Source organism: Xyrauchen texanus, chromosome 24 (assembly GCF_025860055.1).
Source record: "Xyrauchen texanus isolate HMW12.3.18 chromosome 24, RBS_HiC_50CHRs, whole genome shotgun sequence".
Classification (NCBI taxonomy): Eukaryota; Metazoa; Chordata; class Actinopteri; order Cypriniformes; family Catostomidae; genus Xyrauchen; species Xyrauchen texanus.
The window spans coordinates 33,921,637-33,940,403 of record NC_068299.1 but is presented as its reverse complement, the minus strand read 5'-3'; the positions used below and the strand labels follow the sequence as shown (position 1 = coordinate 33,940,403).

Below are 18,767 nucleotides of genomic sequence, written 5' to 3'. Positions count from 1 at the left end.
TGTCAGTTTCATTACTTAAAAATTGCGCTTTGTGTACACAGTCTTTATGATCCGTGATCCAAAATATCCATCTCCAGTTATCACAAATGACTGGAATAACCTGGAAATTCATTGGTCAATAATGTGGGAACCCTGTGATTGGTTTTTAAGAATGATGTCCAAACCATTCAGCCTATCCCTAAAATCTGATTGGTTGATAGAAATGTTGATCCTGGACCATCCAGCAAGGTTGTTGATCCTACTAGGCCAAATTGTGTTCACCATTAAATATATTTATGTAGTTTGATGGTGGCTCTGTTTTCATTTGATAGTAAATGTGTGTGTGTGTGTGTGTGTGTGTGTGTGTGTCTGCTCTACAGGTCAGCGCATGTATAGCTTGACCCACAGTAAGCCGCGGCGGCTGCAGTGGACGTGGCTCGGCCATGCAGAGCTTCAATACGGCTCATGCACTCTCTACGTCTCCACACTGCAGATGTACATCCTGCTACAGTTCAACCAACAAGAGGTACTCCATAAAAACACACAGAAAAAAAGATTACTGTCATACTGCACATAAGATGGGAGATCCATTCTGTCCTCAGAAGTGTTGACTTGGCCCTGTTTTTTTCTCCAGGATGTGAGTGTGGAGGCTCTTCAGCAGTCCACGGGTCTCTCTCCAGCTATGCTGACTCATGCCCTCAAACCGCTCACTGCAGAGAAGGGCATTCTCACTCACATCGGCTCTGACCAGGAACCCATGAAGGGTGAGTACCCCCCTCTTATTCCTCCTCAAAATGAGAAAACACTAGGAGTGGAACGATTAATTTTGTTTTCTTAATGCATCATTTAAGAACCCTGCTAATGCAAAACTGCATCAATTTAGAAATGTGACTTAAATGGTGACTCATTTGTGTTGGGTACATTTCAAGAAGAAACTGGATCGCTTTTCATTCGAATTGAAAACCAATGAATAGTGAATCTAATTGATTTGCTGTTAAGCCAAAGATTTACATGGCTAATGTACACCACAGGGTTGTGTATGAACTCTGTGATTAACTTTTCAGGGGTCCTGAAACTGAACAAGAGGTCCCTCTCGCAGAGTTCGGACAGACACGGTTACTATTTCCTGCTTCCCAAACAGACCTACCTGAATGTGGATGAAGATGCTGCACTCACACTGGAGAGGAAGAGGAACTACATCTACTGTCTCATTGTTCAGATCATGAAGAATGAGAAGGAGATGCATATTGACAATTTGGTGTTCAAGGTAAAGTATTGATCCATAAAGGAGGAAGCTTACAGGAATAGTTCACCCAACAATGAAAATTCTCTCATCATTTACTCACCCTCATCCTATCCCAGATTTGTATGACTTACTTTCTTCTGCAAAACACAAACAAAGATTTTTAGAAGAGCATTTCAGCACTGGGTTCTTACAATGCAAGTGAATGGTGACCAGAACTTTGAAGCTCCAAAAAGCACATAAAAACTACAGAAAAGTAATCCATAAGACTCCATTTGTTAAATCCATGTCTTCAGAAGTGATATGATATGGGTGAGAAACAGATCAATATTTAAGTCCCTTTTTTGTATAAATCTCCTCCTCTGACTAGCCCCAACCAGATATGTACAAAAAAAAATCATCACCAAAAAAATGAAAGAATATTGTGGAAGTGAAAGTGAAAATGGAGATTTATGGTAAAAAGGACTTAAATATTTACATGTTTCTCACCCACACCTACCATATCGCTTCTGAAGACACTGATTAAACCACTGGAGTCGTACGGATTACTTTTATGCTGCCTATATGTGCTTATGGAGCTTCAAAGTTCTGGTCACCATTAAGTTGCATTGTATGGACCTACAGAGCTGAAATATTCTTCTAAAAATCTTCATTTGTGTTTTGCAGAAGAAAGTGAGTTATATACATCTGGGATGGGTGAATAAATGATAAGAGAATTTTCATTTTTGGGTGAACTATCCCTTAACGGTATTAGAGGCTTCATTAGTGATAGCCCTTTTAATTTTGTTGTTAAAAGCTATAAGTGGATGAATCTCACAAAAGCTGTCTAGGATATGCCTGGATCATATTTTACAGCAAATTCAAATACAAGAAATGTTTATTTTTCTTAAAGATTGTAACATTGTTTTCATGACACTTACACTCATTTTCTACCACATTCTCATTAATGTAAATATTTTTTTTTAATAAAAATAATAATAGTAACATAAATCTCATTGTAATTACTGAAATTTGAAAAGAGATCATCTATACTTTTTCGTATTAGTATTAAATTGATACAAAATATTTTTTATGAAATATAATAAATAAAAATGTTTAAAAAACTAATAATAAAAATATAGAATATTAAAAAATATACATTATTTAATCTTACATATGCTTTACTTTTTATTATTTATGCTGTTTTAAAAGAAAAGTATTAGTAATTTTTGACAGTCATACTGTATAACATTACTGAATTACACCAGTAAGAATGTAATGATAATCACCATTAACAAAAATGGGAAATACAAAACAACTCTGAAGTAAAATGCCCAGATGTATTACAGTAATGGCAATTTCAGGGGGAAATGTGCTTAATTGTCTGAAACTATAGAAATTTCTTATTTGAATGTTTTTAAGTGGTTAAATATGTCTAGAATATATAAATCTTGATATATATATATATCTGTTACTAAATATGAGAGGTTGTGTTTTGTGCTTGATGTCACAGGTGTTGGACAGGTGTCAGAAGCAGGAGGTGAATCGACCTCACGGCTCGGTCCGCTTCAGCTGCAGCACAACTGATGTGCTCTCCTGCATCATGCACGTCATCAACAGAGGCTACCTGCAGCGCAACGACGAGAGCCCACACATCGTGGAGTTCTTGATGGAGGACCCCTCGACACCCCGCAAGGGCCAGGCGCAGTTCTCTTTCAAGATGGATGTGAAGAAGAGCACTGCAGGCAGCAGCAAGCCCGACATCAGGTGTGCTGATGACCCTTAAACTTTGACCTCTAAACCCCCGTGCAAGACAAGAGGCAGAGAACAGAAGTTGATTGAAGTTTTTCCTCCCCTCTCAGGGCTGATTTTATTTTTTTTTTAAATTAGAGATGGGATGATGCCAAACAGGCTCTCTTTGCAGTGCAAGCGCATTGTCTCCTGTTTTCTTGTTAGCTCTTTTCATATTTCCTGTGTGTGTTGCCCTGTTCCAAAACCTAGGCGCTCCTTACCTAAACCAAGGCTTTAATACCAGGAGAGAGCATTTCAATGGCAGTTGCTTGGCTGCAGCATAATCCACACTTTGAATTTCAACTAATTTGTAAGGTCATCAATTGGAAAATATAATTTTTGGAACCAGATTGTGCAGTTGATTGCATTGGAACCAATTGTGAGTCTGATCTCCCATGAGGAGCACTATTTTGTGGTTTGCAAAGTTGTTGCCTTTGTTCCAAATCAGTCACTTATAAGGTTCCATCTTAGTTAGATTGCTGCCTTAGAAGTCCGCTGCTCATGCAGGCAGGAGACAGGAAGGCAGCTTACAAGGTTTTGTAACAGAGCCTGTGTGTGAGGCAGGAGCTTCACATTTGCACAGGAGGTCTTTTGCTGCTCGTTTTGTTTATTTTTCTTATATTATCTGTTCTGGTCTGAGAGCTGTTTTATACGCCCAGCTGCACTTTACATTAAAGGAATAATTCCTCCAAAAATGAAGATTCTCTCATTTACTCAACCTCGTGCCATCCCGGATGTTTATATCTGTCTTCTGCTGAACACAAACAAAGATTTATAGAAGAATATCTCAGCTCTGAAGGTTCATACAATGCAAGTCAATGGTGGCCAGAAAGCTCCAAAAAGCACAAAGGCAGCATAATAGTAATCCACAGGACTCCAGTGGTTTAATCCATGTCTTCAGAAGTGATTTGATAGGTGTGGGTGAGATTCATGGGTGTATTTGGCGATTCACATTTTTTATGCATTTCACTGCATACTGTGCAGGGAGGAGAATTTATAGTGAAAAAAAGACTTAAACGTTGATCTGTTTTTCACCCACACTTATCATATTGCTTCTGAAGATATGAATTAAACCACTCGAGTCGTATGGATTACTTTTATTTTGCCTTTATTTGATTTTTAGACCTTCAAAGATTTGGCCACTATTCAGTTGCATTGCATGGACCTACAGAGCTGAAATATTCTTCTTAAATTGTGTTCTGCAGAAGAAAGAAATTCACACATCTGGGATGACACGAGGGTGAGTCCCAGAGGGTGTAAAACTATCATTTTAACTATGATCTACGCAACGGCGGAGCTAGCCATTCCTGATGGGTCAGTGTGAATATTTCTGTTTGAGAAGGTTATGGAATGCTTTAAGATGGGCTCTTTTTTTTTTTTTTTTTTTTTATTGAGACTAGCACTAAAACTTTCTTTTAAAGTTGAAGTGTGTAATTCCTGCGTTTCAAACACACATCACACACCACCCCACCCTGCACGTTCTACCCAATATCCCATCACTGTTTGTGGCGGTGCTGCTGTGTCTGCTCGAGCAAAGAGATTACAGTTGTACTTGCCACAAGTGGAGCAGACATTACACACTTCAGATTTTATGAGTTTTTAAAAAAATCTAATACTTGGATATGTGATTATACAGCACAGAATTCAATATATAAATATTGATATATTGAAAAGGCAACTTAAGCCATTTATGTTTAACTCATTTAAAAAAAAATAAAGACATTTTTAAAATTTGGAATCATGTTTGTTGCTCATTTATTCTATGTATAAAAAAAAATTATTAATTCAATTTAACTATTTATATATGATATGATTATTTTGAGCCTTACATTCAGTGACTTGTAATTGCAATTCTTGGCTAAAAGAGGTTTTCAACCCCCAATTAATTTAGAATGTGCCAGAAATTATTTTGATAAACTATAGGTTATCAATGTTTCAAAAAATTAACATTAATGATTTTAATAATAATCTTTTCAAAAATAAATTCCCTATTAAAACGTATTAAAAACAGGCTCATCCGAGCAAGTTAGAAGTTATTCTAGACCAGCATCAATTCATAAAAGGATTACGCTTTTATATGGTCATTTCTGATGATCTGATTTTTTTTATTTTATGAATATAAATAGATTTATTATGATATAAATTATTTAAAATATTTGTATTTTTTATTAAATAGTTTTTAAATAAATAAAATGTATGCTTTCAGCTACCAATGAAAATGCAGTTTTCTTAGCTCGAACACATTTTATCATGTTTAAATTAATTTAGCATGTCCAACAAAGAAAAAGTAAAAAGTCTTCAGATTCTGTCTCTTCCTGGTAATGAGAGGCAAAAACTGTTAAAGTCTGATTTAAAGGGATAGTTCACCTAAAAATGACAATTTTGTCCTCATTTATTCACCCTCATGTTGTTCCAATTGCATATGACTTACTTTCTTCCATGGAACACAAACCGCTCCAAGGCATAATTGCATCTTTTTACCCCATGGAATGAAAGTGAATGGTGACTGAGGCTCTCATTTTGCCTGACATCTCCTGTGTTTCACAAAAGAAAGAATGTCAATACCAGATTAGAACAACATGAGGTGAGTAAATAATGACACATTTTCATTTTTGGGTGAGCTTATCCCTTTAAAATGTCTTTGTCAACTGTTTTACAAGCTTCAGTCACAATGACTTTGTGCACATATCTCCTTCTGCAGCCTGGGAGGCCTTATAGTTCCTCCGCAGCATATGGAGGATGGCGTGCTGGAGGCTGTTCTGTTTTCCATGGGTCGCACAATGGCTCAAGAGGAGGTCAAGCAAATGATGCAGCGCACCGTACAGCAGGTGGCAGGAACCCTGAGTCTGGATTTGGACCGGGCCGAGCACCTGCTGATACACTGCAAATGGAACGTGGACCTGTTGATTGAGCGGTACACAGACGACCCTGAATCCCTAGTGTTGGCTGCCGGCCTTAAGATACACAACCCCCAGCCAGCGCCTGGCCCTGTCTCCCACTGTCCTGTGTGCCTTTCCCAGTCCAAAGAGAGCGACCTGCCACCCATGCTCTGCTGCATGCATTACTGCTGCAGGGTGAGTGTGGAGGAGTTTTGTATTTTAAAATCCTCATGAAATAGTGTGACAAGCAGTTTTATTGTGTTGATGTATTTCCTAGTAGTAGTTAGATTAATTCACTTCTGTGAAACCACATGATTTACTAGATGTGTTTGTGTGTTAGAAGTAGAAGGAGAGACATTCTCATTTTAGAAAGTGTTTTAAAAGTAAGAAATCTGGATATCTAGGTGCAAGATGATGTCATTAATATGTTTAGTCCATTTTTCCTAAGAGAAAGACTACATTTTAAAGGCATATGTCTGTTAAAAGTAAATTTTGTCAATTTTTGGAAGTATACTTTCATATAGATACCCACAAAACCAACAGAAATGGACTAAAAGCCACTTAACCCTTGTGTTGTGATAGTTTTTGTGTTCCCAGTCAAAAATGACCGGCCCCTTAAGATTGTTTATAAATCTCTCATATTGCATATATTATCACAAGATATTGCATTAGATCTTTTTATCAACTGCTTTTTTTAGTAATTATGATTTATTTAAAAATAATGTTTTTTGAACATATTTTAAAAATAAAATATACATTTTTATTGATAGAAGTATTAATTCAACTGTCTGGGCTTATATCGAGCCAGTTTGGGGCACTCACTGTGGAAAACAAAAAATTATATTATTAAAATAATAATAATTGTTATAAATTAATAACCATGTGCTTGATATGAACAAAAATATGTGTAATTTTAAAGATTAGAATATGGACTTGTATATAGCTGCATATAGCTAATCCTACCAATTCTTAAATAATGCTTTTTAATTGGCTGAGAAATTACAACTACACATCCAAACACACATCCACATATGTCTAAAGGATTGGGATGCTCCTTAACACTTCATATTTCTGTATTTTTGTAGTCTAATCCATTCATTTCCAATAGCCGGTCATTTTTGACTGGGAACAAGTGTAACAGTGAAATAAAACCAATAAAATTGGGAACAGCATCTCCACCACCACCACACTGAGCACTGGGGCCCCCCAGGGCTGTGTGCTCAGTCCACTGCTGTTCACTCTGCTGACTCACGACTGTGCAACAATGCACAGCACGAACCACATCATCAAGTTCGACGATGACATGACCGTGGTGGGTCTCATCAGCAACAACGACGAGTCAGCATACAGAGAGGAGGTGCAGCAGCTAACGGACTGGTGTAGATCCAACAACCTGTCTCTCAATGTGGACAAAACAAGAGATGGTTGTTGACTTCAGGAGAGCACAGAGTGACCGCTCTCTGCTGAACATCGACGGCTCCTCTGTGGAGATCGTCAAGAGCACCAAATTCCTTGGTGTTCACCTGGCGGAGAACCTCACCTGGTCCCTCAACACCAGCTCTATTACCAAGAAAGCCCAGCAGTGTCTCTACTTTCTTCGAAGGCTGAGGAAAGCACATCTCCCACCCCCATCCTCACTACATTCTATAGAGGGACTATTGAGAGCATTCTGAGCAGCTGCATCACTGCCTGGTTTGGGACTTGCACCGTTTTGGACCGCAGAGCCCTGCAGAGGATAGTGAGGACAGCTGAGGAGATCATTGGGGTCTCTCTTCCCTCTATCAAAGACATTTACACCAAACTCTGCATCCGCAAAGCAACCAGCGTTGTGGATGACCCCACACACCCCTCACACAAACTCTTCACCCTCCTGCCATCTGGCAAGCGGTACCGAAGTAATCGAGCCCTCATGGCCAGACTGTGTAACAGCTTCTTCCCCCAAGCCATCAGACTCCTCAATACTCAGAGACTGGACTGACACACACACACACACACACACACACACACACACACACACCCCCACCTGTACACCATCCAACTTTTGCACATTTCCAGAGTTTACTTGAATTATTACCTGGCTGCTACCTCAATAACTGCTATGTCGATAGAACACTATTTGATAGTAGAAAGTGTTTAGAAAGTGTCATCTTTTTGACACTCAGATTACAAATGTGTACTGGTCGGCTCTACTCTGTCACTAACTGTGCCTGAATTTTTTATCATTATTACTTTTTTTGTCTTTCCATTAGTCCTGCTGGCAGGAGTACCTCACTGCTCGTATCGAACAAAATCTGGTGATGAGCTGTGACTGTCCCATCACTGATTGTCGGGCTCAGCCAACCTCCAAGTTCTTTCACAACATCATCACTGATAAGGACACCATTGCCAAAGTATGTGTGTTTACAAGTGAGTTGATGGACAAGATAATTATTTTGTATCCTGATCTTTGTTTGCGTGAATTTTCTCTTGCAGTATGACAGTGCCCTTCTGCGGGGCTTTGTGGAGTGCTGCTCCAACCTGACTTGGTGTACCAACCCTCAGGGCTGTGACCAGATCCTGTGCAAGGAGAACATTGGCAGCATGGGCACCTGCTCCAAGTGCTGCTGGTCTTCCTGTTTCAGCTGCAACTTCCCAGAGGTTATATGCCTAATCGAACGCTTTAGTACAGCAAACAACTAACCTCATTTAGCGTTTACATGCCCAGTTCTAATCGTGCTACAGCGGGGTTTTGCGTATTCGAGCTACAGTATTCATCTGTCTCTCCAAGTGTACATAACACAATGCTTAATCTGAAAATGTAAGGAAGGACATCAAATATGCTGTGTTAAATGCATGTTGCACGTCACCTCTGTCTTTCGGCGCATGTGCACAATGGTGAGACCCCCTGTGGTCCGATAAACATGTATGCATGGATGGTGGATGAAGCCAAATGAAGCTACAGTCGCATTATCTAGGTCTGTTAGTCACAAAAATTGGATTAAGATTTCAGTCAGTCTAAAGAATATTGGTGACTTGGAATTATACATTTTAATATGGTTGTATTTGTTAACATTAGCTAAATACATTAGTTAACATAAACCATCAATAAACAATAATTTTACAACATTCATTATAGCTGAAGTATGTCATTTCTGCGACACAAGCCCCGCCGAATGGAATTGCACAAATAAACGATGTTTTCCAAACCGCTTTCTTATTTTATTTTTATTTTTGTATACATTTTTTTATTTTATCCGTCTTTCTCCCAATTTGGAATGCCCAATTCCCACTACTTAGTAGCTCATGGTGGCGTGGTTACTCGCCCTCAATCCGGGTGGCGGAGGACAAATCTCAGTTGCCTCCACTTCTGAGAGAGTCAATCCGCGCATCATATCACGTTGCTTGTTGTGCATAACACCATGGAGACTCTCAGCATGTAGAGGGTCATGCTACTCTCCGTGATCAACGCACAAATTACCACGCATCCCATTGAGAGCGAGAACCACTAATCACGACCACGGGGAGGTTACCCCATGTGACTACCCTCCTTAGCAACCGGGCCAATTTGGTTGCTTAGGAGACCTGGCTGGAGTCACTCAGCACACCCTGGATTCGAACTTGCGACTCCATGGGTGGTAGTCAGCGTCAATACTCACTGAGTTACACAGGCCCCTTCAAAACAGCTTTCTTAATACGCCCTTCTCTGCTGTTGTTTGAACCGTATAGCCTGCCCCCAACTCACGTCATTGGTTGATTAACATGGTTGGGGTGGGTCGTTCTAAACAAACACAGAAATTTTAAATGCCACAGAGATAAAGCGTTACAGTTTTTAAGAAAATTATCCCTGAGTGACTTATAGTTGTCTATTCAAATCAAGCTGGGATAGAAGTATTTTAACACTGAAAACATTACATAATTCAGGTTTTATATTTATTAATGTTTATTTTAAAATGAAAAGTTTTATGTTAACCCCATGAAGCTGCACGTGTCATATTTGATACATGATTTTATAAAGCCTCAACATCATCATCATCATCATGATGTTGTATGCAGTGTACTAGATGTCTACTGCCTCCTGTTGGAAGTTTCTGTGCTCTTCTGGAAGTAGAAGACCTTGTAATTTAATTTTCAAAATGGCCGCTCGTATTGTTATGCACATGTCTTTGCTGATTATGATAAAGTAAAAGTAACAATAAAATATATATTTATACTGATATTTCAGTTTTCAAAATATATATATTTTTTCCCTTTTGTCTATAGGTTCTAAAAACAGCTCCATTTTCAAATTATATACTATTGTTATTTTATATGTCAGGCTTTTTTAATGCACTATGAACTAAAAATGAACAGTTGTATTTTCATCAGTTAACCATTATTAATTAATACTGTAAATGTAAAAAAAAATACATTTTCATTATTACTTCATGATGACTGAGGCCTGATGCATTCTCTAATGTTTACAAATAGAACCTTATTGTAGAGTGTTAGCAATTATTGTTTTAGTCTGACTGAAATCAAACTTTTAAAGTGCATGTTAACATTGATCTGTTAGGTGAATCTCACAAAACCTTCCAAGTTCATATTTTACATGTACTGGTCATAGTTTAACCCCATCTTAAAATAAGAAATTATATTTTGTAGCTGCTTAAAGACAATGAAGCCTGTTCTAAAAACCCAATAATATATGTATTTTTTAATTGTAAAGTGTTTATACATCATTGTAGTATTTGTTGTACCTTATTTGTACCTTACATGGTAGTTTTTATTGCAGATTTAAATATAAAAAAATGATTGTATTACATTTATTTTTACAGTAATACATTAAAAAGATACTCCATTACAGTAATGATAATTTTTTAAAATAATGATAATAATGTGACTCACAAGTAAAACTTCCAGATGTGTTACGCTAATGAGAATCTGAGGAGTGCTTACGAAAAAATTACAAAATTTACTTGCGAAAAATGTTAGCGACTTCATTGTTTTTAAGCAAAGTAGTTATTTGGATATCAGGGGGACCTTGACAGTTTATTATGAGATTCACCCTGCAAGGCAATAAGGCTAACAGTAAGGTTTTGTAATGTTATTCAGGATAATCTGTACTCATGCCTCTATAATCTCACTGGTTCCCCTGTCAGGCGCACTACCCAGCCAGCTGCAGCCACATGTCTCAGTGGATGGATGATGGAGGATATTATGAGGGAATGAGCATGGAAGCGCAGAGTAAACATCTGGCCAAACTTATATCCAAGCGCTGCCCCAGCTGCCAGGCCCAGATCGAGAAAAATGAGGGTTGCCTTCAGTGAGTATACACACACAAATGCGACCCCAAATAAAAATGCTGTGTCATTACATCCACTATAGACTAATGTCCTTATTGTTTTGTATATTTCCTTTCTGAAGAATTGTGTGAAATCTCACTTTAGTAAAAGTCTGAAGTTGTACCTGAAACTCTTTATCTCCTTATAGTATGACATGCACCAAATGTAACCATGGATTCTGCTGGAGATGTCTAAAGCCGTGGAAGCCAACACACAAAGATTACTACAACTGCTCAGCCATGGTAAGTACCTTCAGAAGATGGATTGTACTGCAGATGTACATGTGGAATAGTTGTGCCGAAAAAGTGTTTGTGTGTCTTGATGCAAAACTAAAACAATTGTATCTCGGTATTTTTCAGCCAGTTAATTTATATTGCCTACAGGGGCGTGGGAACGATCTGAAAAGTGGAAGTGACACATTCTAAATCTCATCAACCTCTCTTCACAATATGACAGTTTTAAGGAATTTCAGAACTTGTAATAAGAATGTGATTAGGAGACCTGGCTGGAGTCACTCTGCACGCCCTGGATTCAAACTCGCGACTCTAGGGGTGATAGTCAGCGTCTATGCTCACTGAGCTACCCAGGCCCCTGGAGCATAATTCCTTATGTTTGTTTGCTTTTTTAGATTTAAAATGTGCTGTTTTTACATCGATTATGATTTGATTACTATTTAACATTTAATGGTAGCCTTTTCAACACTTTTCAGTTATGTTCCATGTTAATGCAGTAGGTTTCATCAAGGGCATAGCAGCCATGGGGACACGTCCCCCGCACTCTTTAAAAAGTGTCCCCCGCACTTTTCCTAGCTAAACCCATACCGAGTCCAAATGTTGGATTTGTAAATGGTATTCTTTGCGTTTTATTACTTTGGGCTGATTGAGTGACCATCCAGCCAATCACAGGTGAGTTTTATGAGCCAAAATAACACAGGCCGGCAATCAGACAGTGTAATCAACAAAGCAGCTTGGTTCATCTCTACTAAATTTCTTTAAACAATTCTCATTTATCCATGTTTTTTTTTTTTATCGGTATTGATGTTGATCTAAATGAATAATCTAGAGATGAGGAACACACAAACAAGAGTTATTTATCTGCATATCATTCTTGATCAGCAGTATTACATGAAATGCACCACAGAAACAAAGGATACCAAATATATATATATTTGTTTATTTATATTAATTTTAATTTCTTAACACAATAATTGAGAGATCTTTAGCCAGTATTAATCAAACTTAAATGTATTGAAGTTTTATTGATTTTAATATTGTTAAAGATTGCTAACTGTAATTTGATGAAATTTTGTTATGAAATTAAAGTGCGTAAATATAATATACACATATATTATAGCTTAGATAATACATTCCATAAAAATTACTGAGAATGTCCAAAATGTTTGTACTTGGATTAAATGCAAGTCTAATTTTGGTTGAAAGGGTGCACCCATTATTATACTTTTTCTTTCACACTGTCTTCTTGCACTTTATTACCATAGAGTAACGCAATATTAGCAATGTAGAACATTCATTTATGTTATGTTCTTATTAATTGTAACACCCATTCCTCCTTGATTTTGGCTTGTCAGATAAGAAGTATTTTTCCTTGGGCAGAAAGCAGCAGATGTGAGAGCCGTTTAGCACAGGGAGTGATTCTTTCGTTACTGGTTTCATGTCAGAAAAAGCATGAAAGGGCAATGTCTATTTTAAACGCTCATTTAAAACCATCAAACTATAGCTTTAAAGACTAATTATTTGGACAAAAGGCATCCCGACAGTAACTCCATCTGCATGTGGACTGCACAACGAATAATGAGCAGTATATTGCAACATTCATGACGGTTTTAGTTTATAAAATATTAGTTGGAATTAATCAAATTTACACCTGCTCCTTCTGTACTCTATTAATCCCATTTGCCATTACATTTATTAAAACGTCATGAAAACAAATGTATTACAAAATCATACAATTTATTCAGTATAAAAAAATAATATTGAGCTATCTATATTGTGTTTCTTTCATTTTTGTATTTTTTTTTAACAATGGTCAAAAAAGTCAATTTAAATGAATTCTCATAAAAACTTTTTTAAAAAAAACAAGCTGTTTTTACCCACATGGAATGTCTCCCTCCATTTTCTAAGCTGCTACTACTGGCGCCAAATGTGGATACATGGGAAAACCAGGTCTTATTAATATTCATAAAATCATTATCATAGCTATTCTTACCTGTTAAAATTGTATTTCTAGATATTGATAATAGTAAGTTTACTAGTTAAAATCACATTTAGGATATCAGTAATTCTATTTTCACTAGTTGCAAAGGCTATTTTAGATATCAAGGCAATAATTGTTACTAATAGAGCTCCCTTTACTGATATCATTAATTACATTGTTACTAGTAAAATGTTCATTCTTGATATCACCAATTGAATTCAACTAGTAAAAATTTTCATTTTTATAACAGTCAATTAATTTCAACATGTTACAATTGAAATGGATTTCAGATATCAATAATTTGGAGAGTAATTACATATCTAAAAAGACTTTCTTACTATTAACAATTACATAACAGATGTCAAAAATGTAAATTGTCACTAGTGAAAACCGAATTACTAATATAAAAAATGAGCATTTTTCTTAGTTGGAATTCAATTGTTGATATAAAAAATTGGCATTTCCTCTAGTAGAAATTACATTCTTGATATAAAAAATTATATTGTACTAGTAAGAAAATTTTAATTTCAGCTAGTAAGAAACTAATATTTGATATGAATAATTGTGTTTTGAACGAGTGAATGACATCGGTGTGAATCTTTACTAGTGAAAATTCAATTATAAATATTAAAAAAAAGAATAATTCTAGTTGAAATCCCATTTTTGATTTCAAGAATGTGATATCAAGAATTGGCATTCTAACTAGTGAAAATGTAATTGTTGATATCAACAATTCATATCCTCCGTCAATGAAATTCAACTAGTGAAAATTCAATTACAGATATCAAGAATGAAGGTTTTTACAAGTTGAAATTTGAGAATGTGATTTCAACAATTCATATCCTGCGAATGAATTAAAGCTAAAACGGCTTGCCATATTTTTCCCCTTGCGCTACGATTAAGCAAAATAAAGGTCTTGATCTAATTATTATTTCTCAAAGGAATACCCCTGATTGCCAGCAAAGTCATTGTGAATATATTGTGGTGATGGATGGATGAATGAATGAATATTTGATGTCACCCAACCCAAAAAAGTTGTGTTCAATATGTAATCACAGGTTAGCAAAGCTGCAAGACAAGAGAAGAAGTTCCAAGACTACAATGAGAGATGCACGTTTCATAACCAAGCCAAGGTTTGTTGGAGCCATTCTCCCAATAATATCTTGCTTTTTTTTTGTTGTTTATACATTTTATTATGTAAAAATCTTTCTGCTTATTGTTTTACGCAGGACTTTGCGATCAATCTGGAGAACAAGGTGTTTTCTATCAATGAAGCTTTACAGATGAAGTCTTTGACATTTGTCATTGATGCCTGCAAGATTCTTGCCCAAGCTCGGAAGGTCTGAACCTTAAATGTCAACTGAAATTGTCAATGTTTTTCAGTATTTCCATTTGTTTTCCTTATTCTTGGATTTGTCATGTAGGTGCTGGCTTACTCGTGTGTATACAGCTATTACAACCAGGACACTGAGAAGATGGATGTGATGGAGCAGCAGACTGAAGCTCTGGACCTTCATACTAACGCTCTGCAGATCCTACTGGGTTTGTATTAGGAAAACACAAGCTACTTGTAAATGCATCCCTGTGTATTGCTGTTGTGTAAAGATGATTATTTAAAAGATATAGTTAAATAGTTTGTTGTTAGTTAAATATTGTTTAAAATAGAACAATATCTGCCCACTTTTTACAGCAGCCTTGGTTCCTGAATTTTTTTCCCATTAATTTTCTCCATAGGCATTTCAAAAATTATTCTATGCCTTGAATAAAACAAATCTAGCCTTGAGATGAATTACAACATTACAATATGTAGCAAAAAAAAAAAGTTGTATGTGAAAATCAGGGAAAAAGACAACAATACAACAAGACTGTGTATTGTAAATTTTTTATGAGGAAATTAACTCTTCTTCATCCCATGAAGCATTGCGAGTGACAGTCAAATACAGTACAATATAAAACTTTTATAACTAAATTAAAAGTATAAAATATCACATATTTGAAGTTTATTGCAAAATATTCAAATGTATACAAATATACAAGTTGCTTGATAGTTATTTGATTGTCATTTGCAATGTTTAGCTCTTTTGGCGCTATATTGGTTTCCACGGTGATAGCTACAATAGGTCAGGTGTGTGGGCTTATTTCTGTTGTTTTTTCAGCTTTTATTTGCTTTGCTAATTTTGTTGTGCTGTGCACCCCTGGGCCACTGTAGTTAGGGACTTTTCTGATTGGTGGATCTTGCTTCAGGATTGTGGGTTGTGTAGTTTTCCACTATTAATTTGTCAGTTCATAAAAATGCATTTGAAATCACAGATTAGTGTTGACTTGATTTGTGGAGCTCATGGTAGGTCTTTATAAAGCTGGAAAGATTTAAACAGTACTGCTGGAAAGCAGTTTCTCTATAGAGAATCAATGGTATTTTACTTGTGAAATATCTTTATTTCAATTCAAATTTTATAGTCCTGATGCATTTTAAAACCGATTATTAGCTAATTATCTTTTGGTTGTCATCAGAGGAGACACTGTTGCAGTGTACTGATCTTGCATCCTGTGTCCGACTCCTGAAACCTGAACACCTGAACACTGGCTTGGAGCTTATTCGCCGAATTCAGGAACGCCTTGTGGCCATCCTGCAACACTCCACACAGGTAAATATACTCTGACATATCACTTACCTGGCCACAAATTCTTTCAGTACAATTTATCTTTGTTAGGGTTTAACACTGTTTAACACTTTCCACAGCCTTGATTATTAAAAGCCTGCTTCAAAGCAGCATGTTTGACTATCTCCAATTATTGTTCTTTACTTGTAATTAAGTCTTCTTTATTTGCAGGACTTTCGTGTTGGGTATCAGTCCAAGACTGAGCCAGAGCAGGAGACTGCACAGGCCTCCAATCTGGCTAAAAACACCGATACCAACAAAGAGTGAGCCAACACACATTTACAGAGACACATGACTGAAACTTTCTTCTTAGTTTTTTTGGGAGTTAAAATGATTGTACATAAAATAAAATTTTACACACTGATTTTCACTAAATGGACAAAGAATAATATTTAAGGATGTTCCATTATATGCACCAATATAACAATACATAGTAATAAACTGCAATATTTACCGTCATATATATTTTATGGAAATGTTTTAAATAGAGCTGTCAATCAATACAAAATTATTAAAGTATGCTGATTAATCAATTTAATTAATCACACTAATTGTATATATCAACATTTGGTGAGAAAAGCCCCCAACTGAATATTTTTGAAAGACAACATTATTGTGGCGGATGAAAAAATTTAAATAAAGTGGCTTGAGAAGTCAATATATTGTATGTTTTATTATATATTATTATTACCATATCATTGAACATAAGCCTATTATTGGCCTGCAGTCCACCACAATACGGTGACTCAAGACTTTTAACTTAAAATGGCTTATAAATGTGGAGCTAGTGTCATAAGTTGCTTGAAAAAACAGCCAGACGCACTGCGGTAGTCAAAGATGTTTGCCGTCTAGCGCTAGTTTTCATTGATAATCAAGTCTGATACAAAAGCAGACCCTTTGTGAACTGCCCCTCACTCATTTTATAGTTCAGAATCAGAATGAGCTTTATTGCCAAGGAATCTTTCTTGGTGACAGAAGCTTCCAGTGCACAAACAATATAACAAGAAATACACAATAAGACAAATAAATATATATGTATATATTAGGGCTGTCAATCGATTAAAATTTATAATCAAATGAATTACATGGTGTCCGATTAATTAATTAATTAATTATATATATATATATATATATATATATATATATATATATATATATATATATATATATATATATATATATATATATATATATATATATTCAGATAATTAAAATGCTTTACATTCTTGTGGCAGAAGAGTAAATCATTGATAACACAATACAAAAAACAGCTTTAGAATACAATGTATTGTTTACTACCATATTATTGATCATAAGTCAATCATTGGCACACAGTTCACAGCAATCCATTACACAAGTGAATTTGTCAATCAGTTGGAGATTTATTATGAGGACTTGTTTAAGGACCCGTCAATGTACACCTGCGTCAGACTTTTTTTTTTTATGTTTATTAATGCTTACAAAACTTTTACATTTAGAGCCAAGAGGTATATTAAAACAAACAACAACAAAAAGGAAAATAAATAAATAAACTGTTTAATAAAAATATCAAATTGTTTACATATTTCAATACACTTTACAGCTTTCTTGATACTCAAATTGGAAATCGTTATAAAACTAATGGTTTATGATCTCTAACAATCTTGCAGAAATCAGACCAAAAACAAGTCTAGTAGGGACAACTCCAAAATAAATGAAAAACATGTTTCCTCCTGCAGACCACAAAATGTACAGAATATATCGACATCACAATTAAATCTCTCTACAAGAAAATAATTAGTGAGGTAGTACTTATAAATAAGTTTGAAGGAAATTTCTTTGATTTTATTTGTGATTAAATATTTATGGGTAATTTTCAAAATCTCAATCCAGCGTCAGATATGCTTGTGTAGTGTCTCTGGTGCGTGCATTTCTCAGGACTCTTCCTTATTAACGTATTAAATCGACAGCCCTAATATATATATATATATTATCTGTCGATTTGTAGTATTTACAAATGCAAATCTGTTATACAGTGCATCTGGAAAGTATTCACAGCGCTTCACTTTTTCAATGTTACAGCCATATTCCAAAATGGATTAAATTCATTATTTCCTCAAGTGAAGTGCTGTGAATACTTCCCAGATGCACTGTATACAGTGCAAGGGAATGTAATTCAGAAGAGGTAGGATATGTTAAAAAAACATTAATAGGCTGCGTATTGCACATAATTATAGTGTAGTTTCTAACTGTTCATGAGATGGATAGCCTGAGGGAAAACAACTTGTGACTGACGGTTCTGGTGCTCTGTAGCGTCGGCCAGAAGGCAAGAGTACAAAAAGGTTGTAGGCTGGGTTAGTGGGGTCCAGAGTGATTTTCCAGCCCTTTCCCTCACTCTGGAAGTGCACAGTTCTTGAAGGGAGTGCTAGGGCAACCAATAATCCACTCAGCAGTCCGAACTGTCCTTTGTAGTCTTCTGATGTCTGATTTCATAGCTGAACCAAACCAGACATTTATTGAAGTGCAGAGGACAGACTCAATGACTGCTGAGTAGAACTGGATTAGCAGCGCCTGTGGCAGGTTGAACTTCCTCAACTGGCGAAGGAAGTATAACCTCTGCTGGGTCTTTTCCACAATGGAGTCAATGTGGGTCTCCCACTTCAGCTCCTGTGAGATGGTAGTGCCCAGGAACCTGAATGACTCCACTGCTGCACAGTGCTGTTTAGAAATGCGAGTGGGGTCA

At 36.2% G+C, this 18,767-nt stretch overlaps 1 protein-coding gene across 5 annotated transcripts in view; it reads left to right on the top strand.

The window, feature by feature from the left end:
• Positions 1-18,767, top strand: part of LOC127618201 (cullin-9-like) — a 67,472-nt gene that overhangs the window by 45,917 nt on the left and 2,788 nt on the right. For all 5 annotated transcript variants that reach the window (XM_052090513.1, XM_052090512.1, XM_052090510.1 and 2 more), the window contains 14 exons: positions 360-505; positions 614-743; positions 1,044-1,246; positions 2,715-2,968; positions 5,694-6,066; positions 8,121-8,261; positions 8,344-8,508; positions 10,989-11,152; positions 11,320-11,413; positions 14,444-14,518; positions 14,615-14,725; positions 14,810-14,927; positions 15,897-16,030; positions 16,217-16,308. In XM_052090513.1, coding sequence (XP_051946473.1) covers positions 360-505; positions 614-743; positions 1,044-1,246; positions 2,715-2,968; positions 5,694-6,066; positions 8,121-8,261; positions 8,344-8,508; positions 10,989-11,152; positions 11,320-11,413; positions 14,444-14,518; positions 14,615-14,725; positions 14,810-14,927; positions 15,897-16,030; positions 16,217-16,308 — 2,200 coding nt within the window. The remainder of the gene's footprint in view (positions 1-359; positions 506-613; positions 744-1,043; positions 1,247-2,714; positions 2,969-5,693; positions 6,067-8,120; positions 8,262-8,343; positions 8,509-10,988; positions 11,153-11,319; positions 11,414-14,443; positions 14,519-14,614; positions 14,726-14,809; positions 14,928-15,896; positions 16,031-16,216; positions 16,309-18,767) is intronic.